The 25,070-nt window shown below is 48.1% G+C and overlaps 1 protein-coding gene across 1 annotated transcript; it reads left to right on the forward strand.

The window, feature by feature from the left end:
- The first annotated feature begins 923 nt into the window (after window positions 1-923).
- Window positions 924-19,646, forward strand: LOC140185892 (golgin subfamily A member 7B-like). The gene is made up of 5 exons (XM_072239697.1): window positions 924-1,094; window positions 7,416-7,541; window positions 9,165-9,317; window positions 16,197-16,298; window positions 19,468-19,646. The coding sequence occupies exons 1-5, from the start codon at window positions 1,086-1,088 to the stop codon at window positions 19,549-19,551; spliced, it is 474 nt and encodes a 157-aa protein (XP_072095798.1). The 5' UTR covers window positions 924-1,085; the 3' UTR covers window positions 19,552-19,646.
- The last annotated feature ends 5,424 nt before the right edge of the window (window positions 19,647-25,070 follow it).

The following is a 25,070-nucleotide window of genomic DNA, read 5'->3' on the forward strand; positions in this document are numbered from 1 at the left end:
AGTCAGTGGTGAGGAAGGCAAATGTAATGTTAGCATTCATTTCAAGAGGTCTGGAATACAAGAGAAGGGAAGTGTTGCTGAGGCTTAGTAAGGCATTGGTGAGTGCCTCATCTTGAGTATTGTGAACAATTTTGGGCTCCTCATCTAAGAAAATATGTGCTGGCATTGGAGAGGGTTCAGAGGAAATTCCCAAGGATGATTCTAGGTATGAAAGGAATATCATATGTAGAACATTTGATAGCGCTGGATCTGTACTCACTGGAATTTATAAGGATGAAGGGGGATCTCATTGAAACCTTTCAAATGTTGAAAAGCTGTGGCAGAGTAGATGTGGAAATGATGTTTCCCATGGTGGGAGAGTCTAGGACAAGAGAGCATAGCCTCGGGATAGAGGGGCATCCATTTAAAACAGAGGTGCGAAGAAATTTCTTTAGCCAGAGGATGGTGTATTTGTGAAATTTGTTACCACAGGCAGTTGTGGAGGCCAGGTCATTGGGTGTATTTAAGGTGGAGGTTGATAGGTTCTTGATTGGCCAGGCATCAAAGGCAATGGGGAATGGGGCTGAGGAAGGGGGAAAAAAAAGGATCAGCCATGACTCAATGCCAGGGCAGACTCGATGGGCCAAATGGCCTAATTCTGCTCCAATGTCGTATGGTCTAAAACTGTACGAGTCGGTGACTGCAATCTGCTCAAAGAGTTTGAGGATTTTCAACATTCTCATAGGCTCCTGAGAATTCCCCCGCCACACACACACACTATAAATCTACATAATTTATTTTGATGTAAATTCGTGGATTTGGAGATTTATTTGATAGCAAGCGCCACTGCACCATTTTTGGACGGACCATTATAAGAGTAGCCCAACCATTAAACTTGCGTCGACGCCGCTCATCCGCCTGCCAATCACGCACTGGCCACGCCCATTGAGCTCGGACTGTCGGCGGCGCAGGTGCGACTGCCAGTCAAAGTGGTTGCCCTGGGCGACGGGGGTCCCCAGGAATTTTGCTGCAGGTGCAGCCCTCGCCTGTCAATCACCAGAGGGACTACGGGAGGCGGTGGGGAGCGGGCGGATTGCGGTGCGGAAATGGCCGAGGTAAGGTGGCGTTTGCTCAGTCTGAAGGAGTGTAGTCCCCTTAATGGCTCACACAGCCGGTAGAAGGAATTACACATTTATTTTGCAATTTTAAAAAAGCGCAAAATATTAACCAAATTATCTCGCTCTTTGCATGCAATAGGATGTAAGGCGATATATTGTGGTTAAGTCATATTTAATAATGGGAACAATCCCTCTGGTTCGGGCCATTTCCAGAATGCGGCCTGCACTGGAACACCTGTATTAAGAAATAACACACGCTGTGATTGCAATATAAATTTTGTATTGGTACATTTATTTTTACACCCGTGCATCGTTTCTCCATTTTTATTTTGTGAAAGGCACTCCAAAGGCAGCAATGTGGCACCAACATAACAATAAAAAAATACATTAGAAGGGCTTATTAAACTGACAGTGTTTCCGTTATAAAAGATCAACGGAGAGACAGGCTCGTTATTTGCAATCTAGAGAATGATTGGATTATAGAAATGAACCTTTGTACTTGGTAATGGAACATGTGATCAATATAAATGTTTTAGCTGTTTTTTGTACTAATGATTCTGTGAGTCAGACAACGGGCAGCAGAGCTGTGCACTGTATTTTGTTGAAACTGTATTTTTTTCGCTGTGAAGATTCGCGTCTAAATAGCTCACTATATGGCCCCCGCGGACTGGTTAATACCGTCTGCCGCTGCAAGTTGTCTGGCGATGGGCTGGCATCCGCCAAGCTCAGACCGTGTCCAGGTTTCTATCGTCTGACTTAAGGATGCCTGACATACGATCGGGCTTCCATTCAAAAGCCCGGCGTGCGTACTCCCGTTCGTTCCAACGAAGCTTAAATTAGTTCTCCTTTTCTTTCTCTTTCTCCTTCTCTCTTCTCCCCCCCCCCCCTCTAGCCAGAGTAACGGTTTGGGACGGACTAGACGGAATGAAGGGTCTGTTTCTCTGCTATAATGCTTTGACTAACTCTCAGTATCAGACTAGTGCCACTCATTATAATGCTAAGAGATTTTTTAAATGTATTTTTTATTTAGAGATACCTTGCAGAATAGGCCCTTTCAGCCAAGCTGCCCAGTAACTCTTCTCCCCCACCCCCACATTTAACCCAAGTCTAACAATGGGACAATTTCTAATAGCTAATTAACCTAGATACTGGTTCATCTTTGAACTGTGGGAGCAAACCTGAGCACCCAGAGGAAACCCACGTGGTCTTGGGGTGAATATACAAACTCCTTACAGAGCACACCAGGTTTGAACTCTGAACTTTTACGGCCCTAGCTGTAACAGCTTCACGCTAACCGCTATGTTATCGTAGCGTCCAACGTAGAGACAAATTAAACTTAAGGAAAATGAAATATAGAACATAATATAGTGCAGCACAGGAGCAGACCCTTCAGCTCTCACTGTTGTGTTATATTAATGAAACTGATAATCAAATCCGAATAAACTAATCCCTTCTCTCCCCACAAAACGACCATAAGGCGTCGAAGCAGAGTCAGGCCATTTGGCCCATCGAGTCTTCTCTGTTATTCCATAATATTCATTAGCAAGGGTACGGACAAGTGGAGCAGCCATTATGTGAGTGAACCAGTATTAGAGTGGGGAGGCTTTAGCGCATCAGGCTTGGGTGAGGTAAGTTTCTTCTTCATTCTTGGTCTGTTAGTACATAGTTGGAGCAGTGAGGATGGCTCCAGGGGATTTGTTCTTCGTGGGAGATTTGGGAATTCTGGGGGACCTCCAGCCTCCTGGACAGCCAGCTCTGCACCAAGCTGCTGCTCCTCAGGAACTGGAGCTGCAGGTCAATGACCTGCTCATGGGAGAAACTGGGGTGATAGAGAGGAGCTACGGGAGGTAGTCACCCCTAAGATGCAGAAGGCAGGTAGTTGGGAGTGAGAAGGGAAATGGGCCGCCAGTGCAGAGTACCCCAGTGTCCGTTTCCCTCAGTACTACTTCGGATACTGTCATGGGGAGGACAATCTACCAAGGGAACTCGACAGTGACTGGGACCCTGGTACTGTGGCTCAGGAGGGAAGTGTGGAGAAGAAGACTGCAGTACTGATAGGGAATTCCATAGTTAGAGGAGTGGATACGACATTCTGTGGATGTAATAGACAGCCGGGTGGTGTGTTGCCTGCCAGGTACCAGGGCCAGGGATGTCTCAGGTAGGGTCCACGGCATTCTAAATGGGGAAAGTGAGCAACCAGAGGTCTTGATACCAATGACTTAGTTTGGAAAAGGGAGGACATCCTGAGGAGAGAACTTAGGGAGCTAGGTAGAAAATTGAAAAACAGGATCTCCAGGGTAGTAATTCCTGGATAGCTCCCTATCTGTGCGATGTGACAGTGAGGATAAGAATAGGATCATTTGGCAGGTAAATGTGTGACTGAGGAACTGGTGCAGGGGACAGGGTTTCAAATTTCTGGATCGTTGGGATCTCTTCTGGGGAAGGTATGACCTGTTTCAAAGGGTTTGGTTACACTTGGACCTGACGGGGACACATCTCCTTGTGGCCAAGTTTGCTAGAGATGTTGGGGAGGGTTTAAACAAGAAAATGGCAAAGTGTTTTGCATCCATCTTCACTGTGAAAGACACAAATAGTGTGCCAGAAGTTTTAACAGTTTGAGAGTGTCGGGAGGCAGAAGTGTATGTAGTTGACATGGCTAGGGAGAAGCTGCTTGGGAAGCTGAAAGGTCTGGAGGTAGACAAGTCACCTGGACCAGATGGATTACAACCCAAGGTTCTGAAAGAAGTTCCTGAAGAGATTGTGAAGGCATTAGTAATGATCTTTCAATAGATTCTATATCAGTATCAATAGGTTCTGGAGGACTGTAAAATTGCAAATGTCACTCCACTCCACTCTTTAAGAAGGGAGGGAGGCACTTGGCCCCTAATCTTCTAAACCAGAGTAGCAGAGATAGGATGTCATGAAACAGTGATACAAGATATTGGTGAAGCAGCATTTGGAATATTGTGCTCAGTTTTGGTCACCATGCTGTATGGAAAAAAAATGGCATTAATCTGAGGAGATTTATGAGGATGTTGCTTGGATTTGACCGACTGAGTTATGGAGGGAAGTTGAGCCTGTTGGGCCATTTTTCACTGGAGTAGATAGGCCTGTATCTATGTTGTATTGCTGTATAATTCTAAATGGTGACAATTGGGACGAGCTTGGATGGGGCATCTTGGTTGGCATGGACTTGTTGGGCCGAAGGGCCTGTTACTGTGCTCTATATCTCTAAGCTATCCTGCCTGGTAACATCGTGAATATTGTATAAACTCTTTCCAGCAATGACGTCCTTCCTTCAGCTGAAGGACCAGAACTGCACGCGGTACTCCAAGTGTGGTCCCACCAAAGCCTTGTACAAGTGAACCACAATGCACCAACTCCTGCACTCGTTGCCTTGTACTTTTATATTTAGTGGATAGGATTTGCTGTATCTCCATGGCTCATCCCATTTGGACCCGAAATAAACTTGCTGGGCTGTTTCCTACGGCAGCTGGGTGCCACAGTTCGGCTAGAGCAGATTTCCTCCCTGCAGAGCATTCGAATTGGAATCAGAATCAGGTTTATTTGTTGTTTTGCAGCAGCAGTGCAGAACAGGACACAAACATTAATATGTCACGGAAATAAATACATAAACAGTGCACGAGCAGTAGTAACACACACACAACATGCTGGAGGGATTCAGCCAGTCAGGCAGCGACTATAGAAATGAATAAATGCTCAACGTTTCGGGCCGAGACCCATCTTCAGGACTGGAAAGGAAGGGGAAGACATCAGAATTTAAAAAAGATGAGGGGAGGGAAAGGAGGAAAAATTAGAAGGTGACAGGTGAAGTGAGATGAGTGGGAAAGGTAAAAGGGCTGGAGAAGGAGGAATCTGACAGGAGAGGAGAGTGGACCACGGGAGAAAGGGAAGGAGGAGGGGCACCAGGGGAAGGTGATCGGCAGATGAGGAGAAGAGGTAAGGGGGAAGGGGAAATCAAAAAAAAAATTACCGGAGGGAGAAACTGATGTTCATGCCATCAGGTTGCAGAGCACTTAGATGGAATATGAGGTGTTGCTCCTTCACCCTGAGAGTGGTGTCATTGTGGAACAGGAATGGGGATAGGAGTTAAATGGTTGGCCACCAGGAAATTTTGCTTCTGGAGGATGGACCAGAGGTACTCAACAGAGCGGTCCCCCCAACTTACACTGGGTCTCAGAAATGCGGAGGAGGCCACATGAGGAGCACCAGACACAATAGACCCAGCGGATTTGCAGATGAAGTATTGCCTCACTTGGATGGACTGTTTGGGGCCCTGAATGGAAGTGAGAGAGGAGGTGAATGGGCATTTTTCTCACTTGCAGGGATTGGTGTGTCAGGAGGGAGATTAGTGGGGAAGGCCGAATGGATAAGGGAATCATGGAGGAAGCGATCCCTGCAGAAACCAGAGAGGTGAGGGGGGGGGGTGGTGAAGATGTGTTTTTGTGGTGGGGTCCTGTTGAAGATGGTGGAGGTTGTGGAGAATGAAATGTTGGATGTGGAGGCTCATGGGGCGGTAGGTGAGTACAAGAGGAACTCCATCACGGTTAAGGCAGCAGGAGACGGGGTGAGTGCGGATGTCCAGGAAAAGGAGGAGATACAGGTGAGGGCAGTATCAGTGGTGGATAACAATAACAAGAGCTATAGAAATGCAGTGTTAATGGGTTTGTCGGCCATTCAGAAATCCGATGGCCGAGGGGAAGAAACTGTTCCTGAATCATTAAATGTCAGTGCTTAAGCTCCTGTACTTCCTCCATGAAGGTAGAAATGAGGGTCTTTAATGATGGATGCTACCTTCCTGAGGTAGCACCTCTTGAAAATGTCCTCAGTGCTGGGGAGGGTTGTACCTGTGATGGGGCTGGTTGAGTCTAAAACCAGCCTCTTGCGACCCTGTGCATTGGCACCTCCATACCAGATAGTCAGAATGCTCTCCACTGTAAATCTGTAGAACTTTTTTTTTTGTCTTTGATGGGCCTTCAGCAGTGAACCAGATTTGTTTTTACGACAGCCTGTAGTCTTATCCTAGCCATGACTGAGGCTAGACATTTTTTTTAACATTCCAGATGACAAATACCATGATGGGATGAAAACTTGGGTCATTGGCTTGTTCAGTCAGGTCTGTGAGTCACCAGAGACGGATATCACCCTGGTTAACCACTGTGTTGTCATTGTACCTTTGCCAAATATGCACTGACAAAGGACAGGCTCGGAATATTCTGATTAAAAATTGTGCCGGACTCAGCACGTTATCTGGCCAAGAATTAATGTAGCAGTTTGAATCCGATAATGCCACTTTGTCTGTCCTTAACACGTCTGGTCTCACCCTATCGCGAATATCCCCTTTGTTCTGCCCATCACTCTCCCACCTTACCAAGTACTGAAACCTAAGATACAAGTTTATTGAAACGTTACCTCTGTCTCTCTCCCCACTTGTTGAGTGTTTCTGCAACATTCCAGTTTTATTTTAAGAGTGCCAAAATCTGTTTTTCCTTTTGATCCTTCTGCCTCCCCATCTCCAGTACTAACCCCCTTTTCGTGTACAGAGTTCAAGGTCAAAGTAAATTTATTATCGAAGTACATGTATGCCACCATATACAACCCTGAGACTTGTTTTCTTGTGGGCATACTCAGTAAATTCAAAAACCGTAACAGGATCAAGGGCATCGGGGTGTTTCCTTACCAGGCCGTGGTGCACATCTGTAGAAGTTTGTTGAAGTGTTAGAAGATGTATGCTGAATGTTTGCAAACGTCTTAAAGAAGTAGTAGAGGCACTGCCATACCTTCTTTGTAATTGCACTTAGATGCTGGGCCTGGGACAGATTCTCTGAAATGAAATACTGAGGAATTTAAAGTTGCTGACCCTCTCCACTCCTGATTCTCCCAGTGAGAACTAGCTCATGGACCCCTGGTTTCCTTCTCCTGAAGTCAAAAGTCAGCTTCTTGGTCTCGCTGGCATTGAGTAAGAGGCTATTGTGATAGCACCATTCAACCAGATTTTCAATCTCCCTCCTATGTGCTGATACATCACCACCTTTTATTTGGCCAGTGATAGTGATGTCCCTCACTACTCTCTCCCGGTTCTACACCAATATCTTGTCCCTCAGCATCTTCCCCAGTCCTCCTGCTCAAATATTCCTCCCTCTGTCTTTCTCCCCCCCCCCACCCCTTGTCTCCACCCTGCCCTCCCTCTCCCTCCTATCCCACTCGACCTGTAGTGCTAATTCCCTTTTCCGGGTCGTGTTGGGAGTTTGCTATGCTGTCACGTTAACCCTATGCTTTTCTCCCCACTGCCCGCAGGTTCACAACCTACAGGAGCTGCGTCCAAGTGCTTCACTGGCCACCAAGGTCTTCATCCAGCGAGACTATACCGACGGGATTCTCTGTCAGTTCCAGTCCAAGTTCCCCCCGGAGCTAGAGAGCCGGGTAACTACCATCATTGCTCTGCTAAACCGCAACAGGAAAAGGCCATTTGGCCCCTCAAACCTACTGTATGATCCCAATGTCATACCAGTTCCCTTATCTCCACAGAAAAAAAAATAGGGGCTGAATTAGGCCAGTCATTCTATCAAGTCTGCTCTGCCGTGGGATTAAGGTTTTTTTTTATCTTTACTAATCAGAAGCTATCTCTGCTTTAAATACACCCTTCCATTCTCCAGTATACTCGCTGCAGTGTAGAATGCTCTTGGAGAGCAGTCACGGTAGACACGCCAATGATGTTTCCCTTTGTGGGAGTGTGTAGAACCCACGGTCATGGTCTCAAAACATAAGTTTAATCATTCAGGACAGAGAGGAGAAGAATTCCTTCACCCAGAGAGTGGTGAATCTTTGGAGATAAGATGATAAGAGCATATGGCAAAGGAGCACAGTTAGACTATTCAATCCATTGAGTCTGCTCTGCCATTTCGTCGTGGCTGATTTATTTTCCCTCTCAGCCCCATTCTCCTGCCTTCTCCCTGTAACCTTTGATGCTGTAATCGAGAACCTGAAAACCTCTGCTTTAAATATACCCAATAACTTGGCTTTCACAGCCGTCTGCAGCAATGAGTTCTAGAGGTTGACCACAGTCTGGCTAAAGCAATTCCCCTTCATCTCTGTTCCACATGGACTTCCTTCTGTTCTGAGGCTGTGCCCTCTGGTCCTAGACTCCCCACTATAGGAAACACCCTCTCCATATCCACTCAATCTAGGTGAGTGCAGTGAGTTGAGGAGGAGGAAGGACGGAGCAAAAGCTGGTGGCCGATAGGTGGATCGAGGAAAGGGGACCCATTGGGAAGAGCATGTGATGTGCTGAGCTGTGTCCACCAGCCTTTCTTGTGGCCATGGGCAGAGCAGTTGCCGTATCAGGCTGTGATGCATCCCGATAGGATGCTTTCTATGGTGCATCAATGATACTCTCTGCTTGTGATGTGGACACTTGAAACTGGGGCCCAGCTGGGTTATTCCCTCACTCACCATCGCAGTATCCCCTCCCTCCACCATCGAAGCACAGTGGACGCAAGAGCTGGCCAGATTACTCTCACCTCCCCTCAAACTCAGGACCTCCGTCACAAGCAGGACGTGGGCAGCAAACGCAGGGGAGCACCACCTCCTGCAGGCTGCCCTCCAAGTCCAACACTGTCCTGATTTGGGAATAAATCGTCCTTTCTTCTCCATCACTGTATCTAAAATTCCCTCCCCAACAGCAACGTGGGAGAACTTCACCAGGAGAAGTTTGGTTAAATACATGGATGGGAGGACTTTGGAGCACTATGGTTCACTTGCAGGTCAATAGGACTAGGGAGAATAATAATTCGGCACGGACTGAAGGACCTTTCTCTGTGCTGTAGTGCTGTTTAACTCTATCATTAAGGGTTGGAAGTGGTTCAGAAAGGCAGCTCACCCTCACCTTCCTAGAGCAATAAATTCTTAGGGAAATAAATTTTAGCCAAGCCAGCAACGTCCATAAACTAAAAAGGTTTAACAATTTATCCAAATGTGATTCCTACATGAATGAGTTGGTTAGAAAGTTACCGAGGTTCCTAAGCGATCGCTGTTCCTCTGTTCCAGGTGGAAAGGCACTATTTTGAGGAAACGGTGAAGACCTTGAACAGTTACTACGCTGAAGCTGAGAAAATTGGAGGGACATCCTACTTCGAAGGGTGCCTGGCCTGTGTCACTGCCTACGTCATCTTTATATGTATGGAGACGCGCTACGAGAAGGTATTGCAGACCCGTGGGAGGCTCTGAGTGTTTTGCACAGGGATTAGAATGGAGGCCATGAATTTACGGGTGATTGGGGAGTGGGCTAACTCCTACCTCTAGGCTTCCAAGTCCAGCCCTACCACTTGCTTGTTATTGTGCTAAATTGCCTTTTGTCCGTGGAGTTATACAGCACTGAAACAGGCTATTCAGCCCAACTTGTCCATGCTGTCCAAGGTGTCTTTGTGAGCTATTCCCATTTAGTCACAGAGCACTACAGCCCTGAAACAGGCCGTTTAGCCCATCTAGTCCATGCTGAACTCTTATTCTACCAAGTTCCTGGATCATACCCTCCCATCCATGTATTTATCCAAACCTCTTAAATGTCCTTTTTAACCAATTCTTTTTCACTGAAATCTTGCCTGATAAATCTGTTGGAATTCTTTGAAGAAATAACAAGCAGGATAGATGAAGGAGAATCGATTGATGTTGTGTGCTTGGGTTTTCAGAAGGCTTTGACAAGGTGCCACACATGAGGCTGCTTAACAAGCTACGAAGCCCTGGTATTGCAAAAGAGATTCTAGAGTGGATAGAGCAGTGGCTGATTGGCAGGAGGCAAAGTGTGGGAATAAAGGGAGCCCTTTCTAGTTGGCTTCTGGTGAGTAGTGGTGTTCCATGGGGGTCTGTATTGGGACCGATTCTTTTCATGTTATACGTCAATATTTAGATGATGGCATTCATGACTTTGTTGCAAAGTTTGCAGACGATATGAAGATAAGTGGAGGGGCAGGTAGTTTTGAGGAAATAAAAGAGACTGCAAACTTTGACAGATTAGGAGAATGGGCGAAGAAATGGCAGACAGAGTACAATGTTGGGAAGTGTATGGTCATGCACTTTGGTAGAAGAAATAAAAGGCTAGATTAATGTCTAAATGGAGAGAAAATACAAAAAAAATGTGCAAAGGGACTTGGAAGGCTTCCCTAAAGGTTAATTTGCAGGTTGAGTCTATGGTGAGGAGGCAAATGTGATGTTAGCATTCATTTCAATGCAATGTTCAGACTTTATAAAGCACTGGTGAGACCTCACTTGGAGTTTTGTGATTAATTTTGGGCCCCTTATCTTAGAAAGGATGTGCTGAAACTGGAGAAGGTTCAAAGGAAGTTCACAAAAATGATTCCTGGAAGAAATGGCTTGTCATATGAAGAGTGTTTGATGGCTCTGGGCCTGTGTTCACTAGGATTCGGAAGAATGAGAGGCCTTGGTAGAATGGATGTGGAGAGGATGTTTCCTATGGTGGGAAGAGTCTAAGACCAGAGGACACAGCTGCAGAATAGAGAGCTGTCCTTTTAGAACGGAGATGAGGAGGAATTTCTTTAGCCACAGAGTGGTGAAGCTGTGGAGGCCACGTCTTTATGTAAATTATAACCAGCGGTTGATAGATTCTTGATTGGTCAGGGTACGAAGGGATAGGCAGAGAAGGCAGGAGATTGGGGCTAAGAAGAAAATTGGATCAGTCATGATGAAATGGTGGAGCAGACTCGATGGGCCAAATAACCAAATTCTTCTCTATCTCTTATGGTCTTATGGAAATGCAGACTCTTTCCACTTGGGTTGTTTGAAACTAGAACATGGTCTTGATATGGTCTCCAATGTGGACCATAGCCCTCCATATCTCTCCCATCCATGTATTTATCCAAACCTCTTAAATACCTCTTTTAACTGATTCCTTTCCACTGAAATGCAGATTTTATTTTACACTGAGGTTAGGTGAAACACAGTTTCAGGGTGAAAGGTTTAACGGAAAGCTGAGCAGGAATTTCTTCACTCAGGGGCTGGTGCAAGTGTGCAGTGGGCTGCCAGTGGAAGTCGTGGATGCGAGTTTGGATCGGAACGTGGGTGGGAGGGTTATGCAGGGCTGTGGTCCACGGATGGGTCAATGGGACCAGGCGGAATAATAACTTGTCATCAACTAGATGGGCTATTTCAGTGCAGCATTGCTCTGTGACTCTCACCTTAAACCTATACTCTCTAGTTTTTGGTTTCTCCAACCCTGGGGAAAAGTACTGATTGCATTCATCCTGGGTGGTGTTCAGCTGGGCATTTGTAACATGGGGAGGAGCTGTATTAACGCAGAGCGTGTCTCTTGGGATGTGGTAACGTTCCCTGGGCAACAAGAGACCGCAGTACATGGGGCCCATATCCTGGGTCACAGCAACTGAGCTGCTTACATAGAACAGAAAGTCATTGTTGGTAGCAACGTGATCTGCATGAGACCTCTCGCTCGCTTCTCTTCTTTAGGGGAGTAGAGTTTCATATGTAGATGAAAGGCCAATTTTGGTCACGGATGGGGAACTTCCAGGAGTGAGGCTTTTGTTTTTCCCCACACAGTGAATATAATCAGCCCTTAAGTTAATAGAAATTCAGAGCTGTGGGTTGTATTTTTTTTAGAGTGATCCCGTTCCAGGGTTAGAGAAGGGTGGTGGTCAGACACTTACGTGGGGAGTACAGTGCAGAGCATTGTCACAGCCCGTGGTCAGTGTTACTGCATCCCAGCCTCGAAATGTGGAATTGTCAGGGCGAAGGACTGAAAGGGGCAGACCAGTTCGATGTTGGAACATTTTCTTTTGGTCTGAGAAGCTAGAACTTCGCACCATGTTTTGGTGTGAAAGGCCGGAGCTGGGGTAGAGGTGAGGAGAAGATTCTACTGACAAGGTGTGGGCCCATCCCTAAAACCGATGGGTTGTCTTAGGCTACATCCACACTAGACCGGATAATTCCGTAACCAAAGCTTTTTCTCTTCGTTTTGACCCTCCGTCCACACTGAAACGGCGTTTTCCTCCCCGGAAAATAGAGCTTTTCAGAAACGGTCTCCAGAGTGAATAAATCTGAAAACGCCTACCATCCAGCGTAGTGTGTACGGGGTAACCGGCTATTTTTAAAACCGCTGTCATGGCGTGCCGGAACAAATGGTGGCGGCAGCGCGGAATTTCATTGTTTTCTTGAACGCAACCTCCAACACTTCAACAATATCTGACAATAGATGTGTAACAGCCCAAGGTAACATTGTATGGAAATACAAGATAACACTGATGCAGACATGTTTTATACATTTAACAAGGTGCTTTATTAATGTATTGCTTGTGCAAACATTCAATAGATGCAATTGTCACTTTTGCCCAGTAACTCGTTGTATTGCACATGTTAAATACAGCAAAATAATACACAAAGACATGGCAAAAGTAAATGAGGTAACAGCAAATTTCACTTTTACCCAGTAACAAGCCTTGTTGCATTTAGTTGTAGCTGTCGTCCCTTTCATCGGTGAAGAGACTGTGGCTGTAGGAAATTTTTCTGGACAAACGCGCACCAAGTCTTTCATTTGGCAATTTCCTTTGAAGTTTTTCTAGTCTGTAACTAGACAAACGTGCACCAAGTATACCGTTTCCTCTTTGCTTGTTTTCTGTGTGTCCTGCGCATGCCCAGTAGGAGATTCGCCCAAATATCTGCTTTAATGTGGATGGAGGTATTTTCAAAAACTTCTGGTGTGGACACCTATAGTTTTTAGGCAAAACCGGCATTTTCAAAGCTATCCGGTCTAGTGTGGACATAGCCTGAGAGTCATCAACACTACAGCACAGAAACAGGCCCTTCAGCCTCTGAGGAGGAATTGCTTTCATCAGAGGGTGGTGAATCTGTGGAATTCATTGCCACACATGGCTGTGGAGGCCATTTGGGTATATTTAAAACAGAGGTTAACAGGTTCTTGTTACGGGTTCAAAGGTTATGGGGAGAAGGCGGGAGAATGGGGTTGAGAGGGTTAATAAATCAGCCATGATAAAATGTGAATGGTGGAACAGGGTCAATAGCCGAATGGTCCAATTCTGCTCCTAAACCTTATGTTCCAGTCTGTGCCATCCCTTTTCTTGCCACCTCCCTGATGTTTTATTGGGAATGAGACAACTCTTTCGCATCAGCGGAAATAACCAGGGGGATATTGACCAAGGCTGTAGGTCCACTGGCTCCGTCCCTGGGACTGGTGTTCCCTCCCCACCAGCCTGTCCGACTCCCAGCCAGGACCAGGGACCTACAGTACCGAGACTGGCTCAGGGCAGTGCGGAGGAAACCACAAGCAATTGGCTCAGGTCCTGAGTGATTGTGCTGGGGGAAGACCCCCAGTTTTCCACCACAAACACCCGGTGCTTCGGCTCTTTGCCCCGCTGGTGGTTTCTTGTTCGCTGGGCCTGTTGGAGGGGTAGGGGGTGAGACTGGTGTTCGGACCTGGGCAGGCTGTGCAGTTCCAGGTGTTGGAGAGTTCCTGGGTACAATGTAGTGGAGTCATCTTGGGACGGACCATCGTCTCTACATTCCACCCAACTACTCCAAACTATTCCTCCCTGTCTGTCTCCATCCCCTCTCTCCCCTCTCCCACCCCCCCCTGTACCCATGAGTGTGCTAGAATGTGTACAGGTGGGATGTTATAGACGTGAACTGGGGTTTGTAGAGGGAATGTTGTTTGGATAGAATGCAGGGTGTCTGGATAATGGTGGATATGTAGGTGGGGCAGTGTTACTGGGTGGATGTGGGAGGGGAGGGTTTGGCATGGGGGTGGGGAATAGGTCCATTTGATGGGGGGGGGGGGGAGTGTGGGAATCCCTGAATTTGTGTCGTTGGAGGAGGAATGGCCTGCTGAGATCCCGGGTCTCTGCTTCTGAGAATGTATAATTAGCACCACAGCGTTTACAACTGATAACTGCAGCATTGTCAAAAGGAGGAGAAAGAGAACTCTGATCTCAAACCTCCGCTGCCTCGCTGCTGTATCCACTCACAGGGGAAGGCTTCGGGAGTAAACCCCGAGGGAAAAATCCAGAGCTGGGGTCCTTGCGGCAGTCCTACGTTGAGTTCAGCACTGGCTGGCAGCTCCTGCGATACTACTGGTGCCAAACTGTATCAGTCTCTACCGCTCCGTTGGGATCATCAGCAGGGTGGAGAGGGGGAGCTTGCGACACGGGCAACAGCTCGTGCTCTGTATCGTACTGCCCAGGCTTGCATATTTAGACAGCCAGGATGCAACATCCATGGTGGACTCTGACCGATGGAGGCCTCGGCAGTGTCAAAAGGACCATTCTGCTCCCTGGGCCTGTGCTTGCTTTTTTGTTTTGGAGAGTTTTGGGTTGGTCCCTCTCTCCCCTCCACTCCATGCAGCTGTAGCCGTCCCCCTGTTCGTTCCCTCCTGTTTTCCGGTGGAAACTCGATGAATTAGCTTTCCTTGCTCATTCGGATGTGCTTTCCAGGTCACTGACATTTGCTGTTTACAGGACAGCACAGCTCCATAGCCCAAGTACAATCCCAACCTCAGTGCTGTCTTTGTGGAGCCTGCATGTCCTCCCTGTGACCGTGTGAGTGTCTTCCGGGTGCTCTGATTCCCTCCCACATCCCGAAGAGGGTGTGGGTCAGTGGGTTAATTTTCCTCTGTAAATGTATCCCCCAGAATCAGAGGAGCTTCAAAGTTCAAAGTACATTTATTATTAAAGTATATATGCAGTACACAACCCTGAGATTCTTCTGTGCAGGCGGCCTTAAAACAAAGAAACAATATGGAAACCGTTCAAAGAAAACATCAGACACCCAACACACAAGTAAAGAACAAATCACACAAACGACAGAAAAACACACAGAATATTAAACATCCAACTGCAGGGTCCTTGAAACTGTTTAGGAAAGTTGAGTTTAGTTTATGCCCCTCGTTGACTGCAGACCACGGAGACAGTCCACTCCAATCAAAATTGCGCAAAATAGCAATAAAAAGAATAACCAGAAGCCAGAAACATGTATGACGTGAAAGGCAGAGTCCTCTCTAAACAATCCACAGACAGTGCTGATAGCAGCGGCGGGCGAGAGGGAGAGGGAGACTGGCCGAGTGCAGGCAGATAGTGATGACTCTCATCCTCGTTGATTTCAAACGTACTCGATGCTTTAATCGGTGAGTTAGTTTAGTTGAGAATTGGAGCCGATCGTGGGCTCACGCTCTGCTGTTCTCAACCGCACTGAATTCCCTTGGAGACAGCAAAACCGCCAGATCGCTCGGTCTTCGCAAAAACACGCGATCAAAATGTAAATTCCAGGTTCCGATCACACACAGATTAGTGGAAGAAGTATATTTAAAAGGCGTAGGTTTCATGAACTGTCTGCGGGATGTCACTGTTAGGCACGATGGTCGCTGGCACCATCTTGTGGCAAAGGTGAGGGAGATCAGTTACTTGGGACTAGATGAAAGACTAGTTTTCTAGTATTAGCATTGTTCTGTGAGAGCTGGCAGATTTGATGGGCTGAGTGGCCTGTATATTGTATGAAAATAGGAAAATAGGACCAAGCTGAAAATGTTTCCTCATGACAACTCCTGTTGTCTACCTTCTGAACCTTGGGGATTTCTACAGGACACACTGTCGGCAGCTGTGAGAGTCCCTGTGTTTGTCTGTGAGAAGGGTTCCTATCCCAGGTTTAGGCGTCCACACTGTGTTTCTCTCTTACTGATACTGTGTGGTGGTATGGTGCTGTAGCCATTGGCATAATCACTTTATAATGCCAGCAATCACCAGTTGAGATTCAATTCCCACTGCTGTCTGTATGGAGATTGTACGGTATTCCAGTGGCATGGATTTCCTCCGAATGTTCCGGATTCCTTCCACTCTCAAGACGTACATTTAGGGTTTGTGTTATTGAATTGTGGGCGTCTGCGTTTCACTGAACAGGTGATATACGAACTTGAATGTTGTTAGATTTACTCTGAAACATGGCGATACTTGCACAATCCTCGGACTGTCGGTCGTTGATACACAACGATGCATTTCACTGTATGAGTCAATAAAGCTCATCTTACTGCTTTCCTCTGCCCTACCTCAGGTTCTGAAGAAGATCTCCAAGTACATTCAGGAACAAAACGAGAAGATCTACGCGCCCCGAGGGCTGCTGATCACGGACCCTATCGAGCGAGGACTACGGGTTGTATCCTTAATGGATATGCTGCCATTTTAGAGTCACATGGTACGGAAGCAGACCACTCGGCCCAACTCGTTAATGCTGACCAAGATGCCCCCTTCCCAGCTAGTCCTGCTTGTCTGTATTTCGCCCACTTCCCCATCCACGGACCTGTCCTGATTTCTTTTAAATATTGCAATTGTACCTGCCTTGATCACTTCCTGAGGCAGCTCATCCCACAACCCACCACCCCCTCAGGGTAACACACACAAAATGCTGGAGGGATTCATTAGGTCAGGCAGCATCCATGGAGGGGATTAAACAATTGGCATTTTGGTCTGGGATTGGAAAGGAAGGAGGCAGAATCCAGAATAAACCAGCTGGGGGGTGGGGGGAATGGGAAGAGGTTCAGGGTGATAGGGTGAAGCCAGGTTAGAGGGGAGGTGGGCAGGTGGGTGATTGGGGCTGAAGTGAGAAGCTGGGAGGTGATTGGTGGAAGAGTAAGGAGCTGAAGAAGAAGAAATGTGATAGGAGAGGAGACTGTGGAAGAGAGCGAAAGAGGTGGGGAACAAGAAGGAGGTGATGGGCAGGTGACGGGTGCAAGAATGGGGAACGAGAAAGGAGGCAAAGGGGAGGGAGAGAAATTACTGTAACGTAGAGAAATTGATGTTCATGCCATCCGGTATGAGGTTACTCAGAGGGATCTTTCCCATTCTTCCTCTGGTTTAGACCCCTCTCTTCTGGGACGAAGACTGACCTATATATTTCTCTCAAAATGGTACACGTCTCCATCATGTCACCCTCTGTGCCTCCTTCGCTCCAGGGAGAACAGTCCCAACCTGTCCAATCTCTCCCTTTAACTCAAGCTCTTCTTGTGAATCTTTTCTGTACCCTTTCCATCTGAATCACTTCCTTCCTATAGTATGGCGACTAGAACTGCGCATGGTACTCCAGCTGTGATCTCACCAACTCTTTCTATGACTGTAATGTGACGTTCCTACTCCTGTACAGCTCCCATGATGGGAATTCTGACTCATCGCCATTGCAGCCCTTGGGTTATCAGTGCAGGGAGTGCCAGCACTGGGCGATGCTAGTAATCTGAAGGCCGGGGGTTAAAGGGTGCTGGTGTTCTGGGGACCCAGTGTTCATGTACTGTACACTAACCACTGTATGTTAGCAGTACGACAAGCAGCGAAGAAGGCAGAGAAGATGTGTTGGCCTTTAATTGTAAGAGGATTTGGCATAAGTGTTGAGATGTCATCTTCCAATTATTTACAGTCGTACAGCACGGAAACAGGCCTTTCCGCCCATCTAGTCCATACTCGGCCCATCGAGTCTGCTCCACCAATCAATAGTGGCTTACTTATTTCCCTCTCAATTCTATTCTGCTGGCTTCTTGCGATAAGCTTTGTTGCTCTTACTAATCGAGAACGCATCAGCTCTGCTTTAAGTATACCTAATGACTTGGACAGTGGCAGTGAATTCCACAGCTTCACTACCCACTGCTAAATAAGTTCCTCTCCATCTCTGTTCTGAAGGGATGTACTTCATTTCTGTGGCTCTGCCTTCCAGTCCTTGACTCTCCCACAACAGGAAGTGTCCTCTCCATGCCCACTCTATCTAGCCCTTTTCATATTCGGCAGGTTCCATTGAGGTCCACCCTCATTCTTCTGAACTCGAGGGAGCACAGACCTCGAGCCATCAAAAGCTCCTCGTACGTTAACCCTTTCATTCATGGAACCATCCAGGTGAACCTCCTCTGGACCCTCTCCAATGCCAGCACATCCTTCCTCGGAACTGCTCACAATATTCCAATGCAGTCTGACCAATGCCTTATAAAGTTTCAGCATTATATCCATGTTTTTTTATATTCTAGCCCTCTAGATATGGATGGTAATATTGCATTTGCCTTCCTTACCACCAGCACCCAAATGTGTTCAAGTCAGACACTGATAGCCTTTTGAACTTTCTGGGAATTGAGGGATGGGATGGGGGGGTTGCAGTAAAAAGCACACTTGAATTGGTAATAGGTTTATTATTGTTGCCTGTGTGGAGATGCAGTCAAACGCTCTTGTTCAGATGCCATCCGAACACATCGTTCCATACACACCACCTCGAGTAGTAAAGGGGGAAGGGGTGCAGAATACAGAGAGAGTGGAGTGTAGGTGGACGTATCAGGTGCGAGGGCCAATACAAGGTAGTTGAGAGATCCAGATTTCATCTTTAATGTACAGAAGCTTGAAACCAGCATGACAGAAGCTGTTGTTGGGCCTGGTAGTGTGTATTCTCAAGCATTTGTATCTTCCACCTGATGGGAATGGGGTTGAAGAAAGGAAGTCTGGGCTGGGAAGGGTTCTTGTACCGTGCGGAATTGGCCCTTGGTGGCTACTTGAGCCCCCCACCCCATTAATCCTAGTCTAATCAGAGGTCAACTTACAAAGAGCAGTTAATCTACCAACTGGTACGTCTTTGGACTGTGGGAGGAAACCAGAGTGCCCGGGGGAAACCCACATCGTCACGGGGAGAATGTACAAGCTCCTTACAGGCAGAGGCAGGAATTGAACCCGGGTCGCTGGTACTGTAAAGCGTTGTGCTGACCACTACACTACCCTACCAGCCTTGTGTAGGATTAGTTTTGAAGAGGAGGCATGGTAGCATAGTGGTTGGGTTAACGCTATTACAGCGCTGGCTGTAAGCTCAGGATTCGATTCTCACTGTGGTCCGTAGGGAGTTTGTACATTTTCCATGTGGCTGCTTGAGGTCTCCTCCAAGTGCTTTTGTTTCTTCCCACATTCCAATCCAAAGACACATCATCAAAAATGGGCGTGCAATGTTGGCATGGCAAGTGTGGCAACATTTACTGACTGCCCAGTATAGTCCTCACTGATTTGATTTGATGCAAACACCACATCTCACTGTATGTTTTGATGTACGTGTGACAAAGCTAATCGTTAAACCATCACGGGTTAGTGTGGATTTGGTGGGCCAAGTGGCCTGTTTCTAGGCTGTATGATTGTGGCGTCTAACGCACTGATATGGTTGGCTTCTCGATGTCCAATAAGTAGTTCGGTGCCAGAGGCGATCTCCCCCACCCCTCACCGTCCTTGAAGCTGTCAGGGAGTGGCATTGCCAGGCTTCCTGTTTCTCCCTTGCCAGCCTCGGGTCCGGCCGTGTGCTCCTTAACCCTCCGTCTCAGATCGAGATCGCCATCTATGAGGACCGATGCAGCAGCGGGAGCAGCAGCGGCAGCAGTAGCAGTAGCAGCTGCAGTGGGCAGTGAAGCTGGGGGGTCGGCGGGGGAGGGGGCCCACGCACCAGCGGGAACGCAATCCCGACAAACTCCTGAGGAAACGACCGTCCCTTTTCGCCGAGTAGTCTGGACCATTCCTGGGGTGGGGTGGGGGGCGAGGGTTTGAGAGGGAACGGGAGGGGTGGAGGGAGTGAGGGGAAGGGGATTGATATACCCCTACGGCCGTTGCTCTTCGCTGAAGCCCAGGAAGAGATGTTCGTCTCCAGCGGTGATTCACGGCGAGGACTGCAGGCGGGACACGCCTTTCACCAGGTGGAACATTGCGAGGTGTCTCATGAGAGCCTGGCTGAACTAGGAGCGATATTGAGGTGATCAGAGTACTGGGACCAGCGAGGGAGGGGTTACACAGCATCTTGGATGGGGGTGGGGAGGTTTGGGACGGTGGGAATGAGAGGATCAGGGAGGGAATTCTGGAGCTGCTGATGTTGGAGATGATGGAAGTCACTCGACAAGAGGGTGGGGTTGGCGGGGGGGGTTGCACACCAAGTGTTTCTGGAGAGAGAGACTGTTACCTGTTGAGAGCGTCAAATCACTTTCAGTCATCTCATTCACTGGTGTCAGCTGCTTGTTATTTCTGGGTTTGTCTATCAGACTGGGTCTCCCACTCTCCGCGGTGAGGTGAGAATCCTCACCTCCTGAACGTGTCACCTGTGAGCTGCCGGATCGACTGGCTGTTGTACACCAGGAGTACCGAGGTCCGAGGAGAGGAAGAGGGTAGCGTGCAGCCACGGAGAGCTCCGTAGCAGCCGGCGCTCCCACTTTCATCCAGGTGCCGCCATCCATCACCTGATCCTGGCTGAGTGGCGCCTTTGGCAGGAGGCAGCCATTGGCCTTGGTAGGAAATCTCCCGGCAGGTCGGCCCCCTTTCTGCAAACACAGGGCAGCACCGTCTAGGAAGCGATCCGGGGCTCGAGAACCGATCCTCCCGGGAACGGTGGGGGGGGGGGGAGGAGTGTAAGTGGCAAAAATCCCAGGGGTGCTGATGGGACTATATATACTGTCTAGGTAGTCTCCAGCCCCTTGGCATGAACATTGAATTCTCCAACTTCCGGTAATTCCCTTCCCCTATCCCTATGTCACTCTGCCCCCTCCCCCAGCTCCCTCATGGTTATCCCTGTAAGCGCAAGTGCTACACCTGTCCCTACACCTCCTCTCTTGCCACCATTCAGGGCCCCAAACAGTTCTTCCAAGTGAGGCAACACTTCACTTGCGAATCTGCTGGGGTCATCTATTGCATCCAGTGCGGCCTCCTCTACATCGGTGAAACCCGAGGCAGATTGGGGGACCGCTTCGTCGAGCACCTCCACTCCATCCGCCACAACAGACAGGATCTCCCAGTTGCCACCCACTTCAGCTCTGCTTCCCACTCCTATTCAGATATGTCCATACGTGGCCTCCTCTACTGCCATGATGAGGCTAAGCTCAGGTTGGAGGAGCAACACCTCATATACCGTCTGGGTAGTCTCCAGCCCCTTGGTATGAACACAGAATTCTCCAACTTCCGGTAATTCCCTCCCCCTCCCTTCCCCTATCCCTATGTCACTCTGCCCCCTCCCACAGCTGCCATCACCTCCCTCATGGTTCTGCCTCCTTCTACTACCCATTGTGTTTTCCCCTATTCCTTCTTCACCTTTCCTGCCTTTCACCTCCCCCACCCCTTTATCTTTCCCCTTACTGGTTTTTCACCTGGAACGTACCAGCCTTCACCTTCCCCTCACCTTCTTTATAGGGCCTCTGTCCCTTCCCTCTACAGTCCTGACGAAGGGTTCTGGCCTGAAACGTCGACCGATCTTTTCCACGGGTGCTGCCCGACCTGCTGAGTTCGTCCAGCGTGTTGTGAGTGTTGTTTTGACCCCAGCATCTGCAGATTGTTTTGTGTTGTGGGACTATAATGGGACTTGGGCTGGATGCTGGGAAATGGGTGGGTGAGAGGTGGATGGGTGTTATCTCCCTGGCCCACCCTAGGGTGGTGAGAGAAAGATCTTGCGTCCCACCCTTCTCACCCACACCCCTGCTGGTGTTAGGAGAGTATAGTCATATTCCACCCCTCCTTCCAAAATCCCAATGCCTCTGAACCTCTCTCACTACATCCTCTCTTTTCTTATACCCTCATCCCTGTAATGCCCGTGCTCTCCTGAAATCCCCCTCCCTAAACACCCACCTCAACCCCTCCTTTTGTCTAAATATTCTTACATTCATAAAATTCCCACCTTTTCCTTCCCAAACGTACACCCTAAATCCACACTTCCTAACCACCCATTCAGTTGATGCCCCCTTCCCTCTCGCTCCTTAGCCCAGCTCAGTTATTTCCCCCCCCCCACCGTCTTTCACACCCAACTGGGGTCTGCCCTCCTGCCAGGTTATGAGGTGTGGGTCAGTCATATCCGTCATGTTCTGACTGACAAGTGGCTCTATCCAGTGTGTTAGCAGGGAGAAGGAACCTGATTCCATGAAAGCGGTCAAGAATTTCTTATTTCCATGAGAATTTAAGGCGAGTCATCCTGACCTCCAGTATACTGGAATACGTATCCGAGATTGTCACCTGTCAGGAGGTGAATGCACACTAAATCTGTGCAAGACTTTCATAGATCTTCTAATTTTTAATATACCCTCATGCTGTTTGTTTGACAAGTTGTTCTGTCCAGCGTGGTGGAGACGATCTCTGTGCAGGCGAGGGGAAAGGACCCAGATTCCATGAACATTGTCAGGAATTCCCAGTTGTATCTTGTCTTTAGGAATTGCATGCCTCGACAGTTCGGGTTGAAATACATTGTTGTGGAATCCATTTCTAACCATGTCTGTTGTTCAGTTCCCTTGTATGAGAAGCATTTGGCTCTGGGGTTTAGAAGAATGAAGGGGTATCTCACTGAAACCTATCAAATATTGAAAGGCCTAGATGATGTGGACATTTAAAGGATGTTTCCTATAGTGGGGGAGTCTAGGAACAGAGGGTATAGACTCACAGGGAACAGAAATTGGGGTAATTTCTTTAATCAGTGAATCTATTCTATAGGATTCATTGTCACAGACAGCTGTGGAGATTAAGTCACTAGGTATATTTCAAGTAGACGTTGATAGCTTCTTGATTGGTAAGAACTTCAAAGGTCATGGGGAGAAGGCAGGAGAATGGGGTTGAGAGGGATTATAGATCACCCACAATTGCATGGCAGAGCAGACAGGATGGGCCGAATGGCTTAATTTCGTTCCTATGTCTCGTGGTCTCAACTGTACTTGGACACTTGCTGAAGCCAGATTCAGCCTTCCCCTGGTCGAATAGAGATGCAAGACATGGCAGGTGGAGGATTCTGGAACACCACCATCTGCTGAAGGAACTCAGTGGGTCGGGCAGCATCTGTGTTCGTCAACGTTTGACAACCGTGATGCAGGCTCTTGGCCAGAAATGTCTGACCACCCTGTCCGCCTCCACAGATGCTGCCTGACCCGTTGAGTTCCTCCAGCAGATCGTTTGCCCAGGGTGTGGACGACTCGTTGTGTTTGAGTGGCGTCTCTTCAGTGAAGTGCCCACGGCCGAATCTGAACAGTTTGGCTTTACCCTGACCGATGCTGGGCAAGCCTGTGTGCCTGTCACGCTGGCCGTCTCCCTTTCATCGCCCACAAAGAGGTCTGAGGATGCCGCCGAGTTCTGGGAACTTGGGACCATACTTGTTGGTATGATTTGTGTACTTTGGAGCCTCTTGTGATGCAGTGGCACCCCTTCAAACTTGTAAGGAACTGTGGTGTAATGGCCGGTGTACTGACCGGCTGTTTTCCTGTCTCCATTGTGGCATCTGCCTGCGCTGTACAAACACAATAAACCACGCAGAATGGCAGCACTGTCGGGTACCTTGGCCACATTGCCCCTCCGCTGGGCCTGCTCTTTCCGAGCAGTGTCTCCTTCAGAGTTTTATACTTCCGGGTAGGTCAAATACAGATACAAGTTGGAACCTGGCGCACAAACGGAACTTTATTCACGCGTGTGTTTGCGCGTGCACGCACACAGTTAATTGTGGGGTACATGGAACATAAAACAGTACAGGCACTTCGGCCTACGATGTTGTGCCGACATTTTGCCCTACTCTAAATCTAGCCATTCTCTCCCCTAGCATTCATTCTTTATGGGCCGTGTTGTATGACGTGGGTGGCCATGGTCTTTTCCGTGATCATGATCGTTCTTGGGCTAATTTTTCTACAGAAGTGGTTTGCCATTGACTTCTGGGCTGCAGCTTTCCAAGATCGGTGACCTCAGTCGTTATCAATACTCGTCAGAGATTGTCTGCTTGGCATCTTTGGTCGCAGGACCAGGACTTGTGATGTGCACTGACTGCTCATAGGAACATCCACCCTGGCTTCATGGCTTCACGTCACCCTGGTCTGGGGGGTGGGGGGAGAGGTTAAGCAGATACTACACTTAGCCCAAGGGTGACCTGCAGGCTAATGGAGGGAAGGAACACCCTACATATCCTTTGATGGAGACCTATCAAATCAAGTTTAATTGTCATTCACCCATACATGGATACAGCCAAATGAAGCAGTGGTTCTCTGGGGCCAAGGTGCAAAGCATACACAGCACACTCAAAATAGCGATTTTTAAAATAAATCATAGCCATGTGGGGAAAAAAAGCACATATATATTAGTCCAAGACCTTGAGTGAAATGTCCTGCAAATTGTTGGTACAGTTTCCAGCAATCCAGCCTGTCATTCCACCAATCGAACACTGGAGGGCAGCACTGTTGGGAGAGGCCAGTCATCAACCGAGGGCGGAAGCCAAGTTACACCGCCTCTGGGCTCTCCTCACCTGGACTGCTGCTTGAAGGCCTAGTCCTCGCTACAACCAAGGCCAGGCGGCTCTCACACCGCCTGTCATGCCACCAAATGATGGAAACAGGCCCGCGGTATCTTACATTTTCAATGTCCAGCAGGATCTCGCAATTGCAAGTGAAACATCCAAGACGGTCTCCCGCTGTTACACTGCACACTGCCTTCATGCACCAACTCTGATGCCTTCGAGTAATCAGGCCCCTCTTTCTGCAAACTGCTGGCTTCTCCCCCTTCTGACACCACAGCTGGCTACTCTGATCAACAAGCAGCTCACTGATGGTGTAGACCTTCTGTATCTGAAGTTCTTGGAGTGTAGTCTTGTGATCATAAAAAACAGAAGACAAAAATCACCTTTGGTTGACCCCGAGATGCTGCTGTGTCCGAACCTGCTGTCATCTCTACCCTGCCACCCATCTTTCCCATATAGCTCTCTACTTTCATCCATGTGCCTATCTAACTCAAATGCCCTTAATGTATCGGCCTCTACGACTACCCCTATTGGCACGTTCCATGCACCTACCACTGTGGAGAAAAAAAAAATAGTTACTTCTGGCATGACCCCTACATTTTACTCCAAGCAGTTTAAAATTATGCACTCCCATATTAGCCATTTCTGCCTCAGGGAAAAGATCTCTGGCTGGCCACTTTATCTATGCCTCTTGTAATCTTC

Source organism: Mobula birostris, chromosome 21 (assembly GCF_030028105.1).
Source record: "Mobula birostris isolate sMobBir1 chromosome 21, sMobBir1.hap1, whole genome shotgun sequence".
NCBI classification, from domain to species: domain Eukaryota; kingdom Metazoa; phylum Chordata; class Chondrichthyes; order Myliobatiformes; family Myliobatidae; genus Mobula; species Mobula birostris.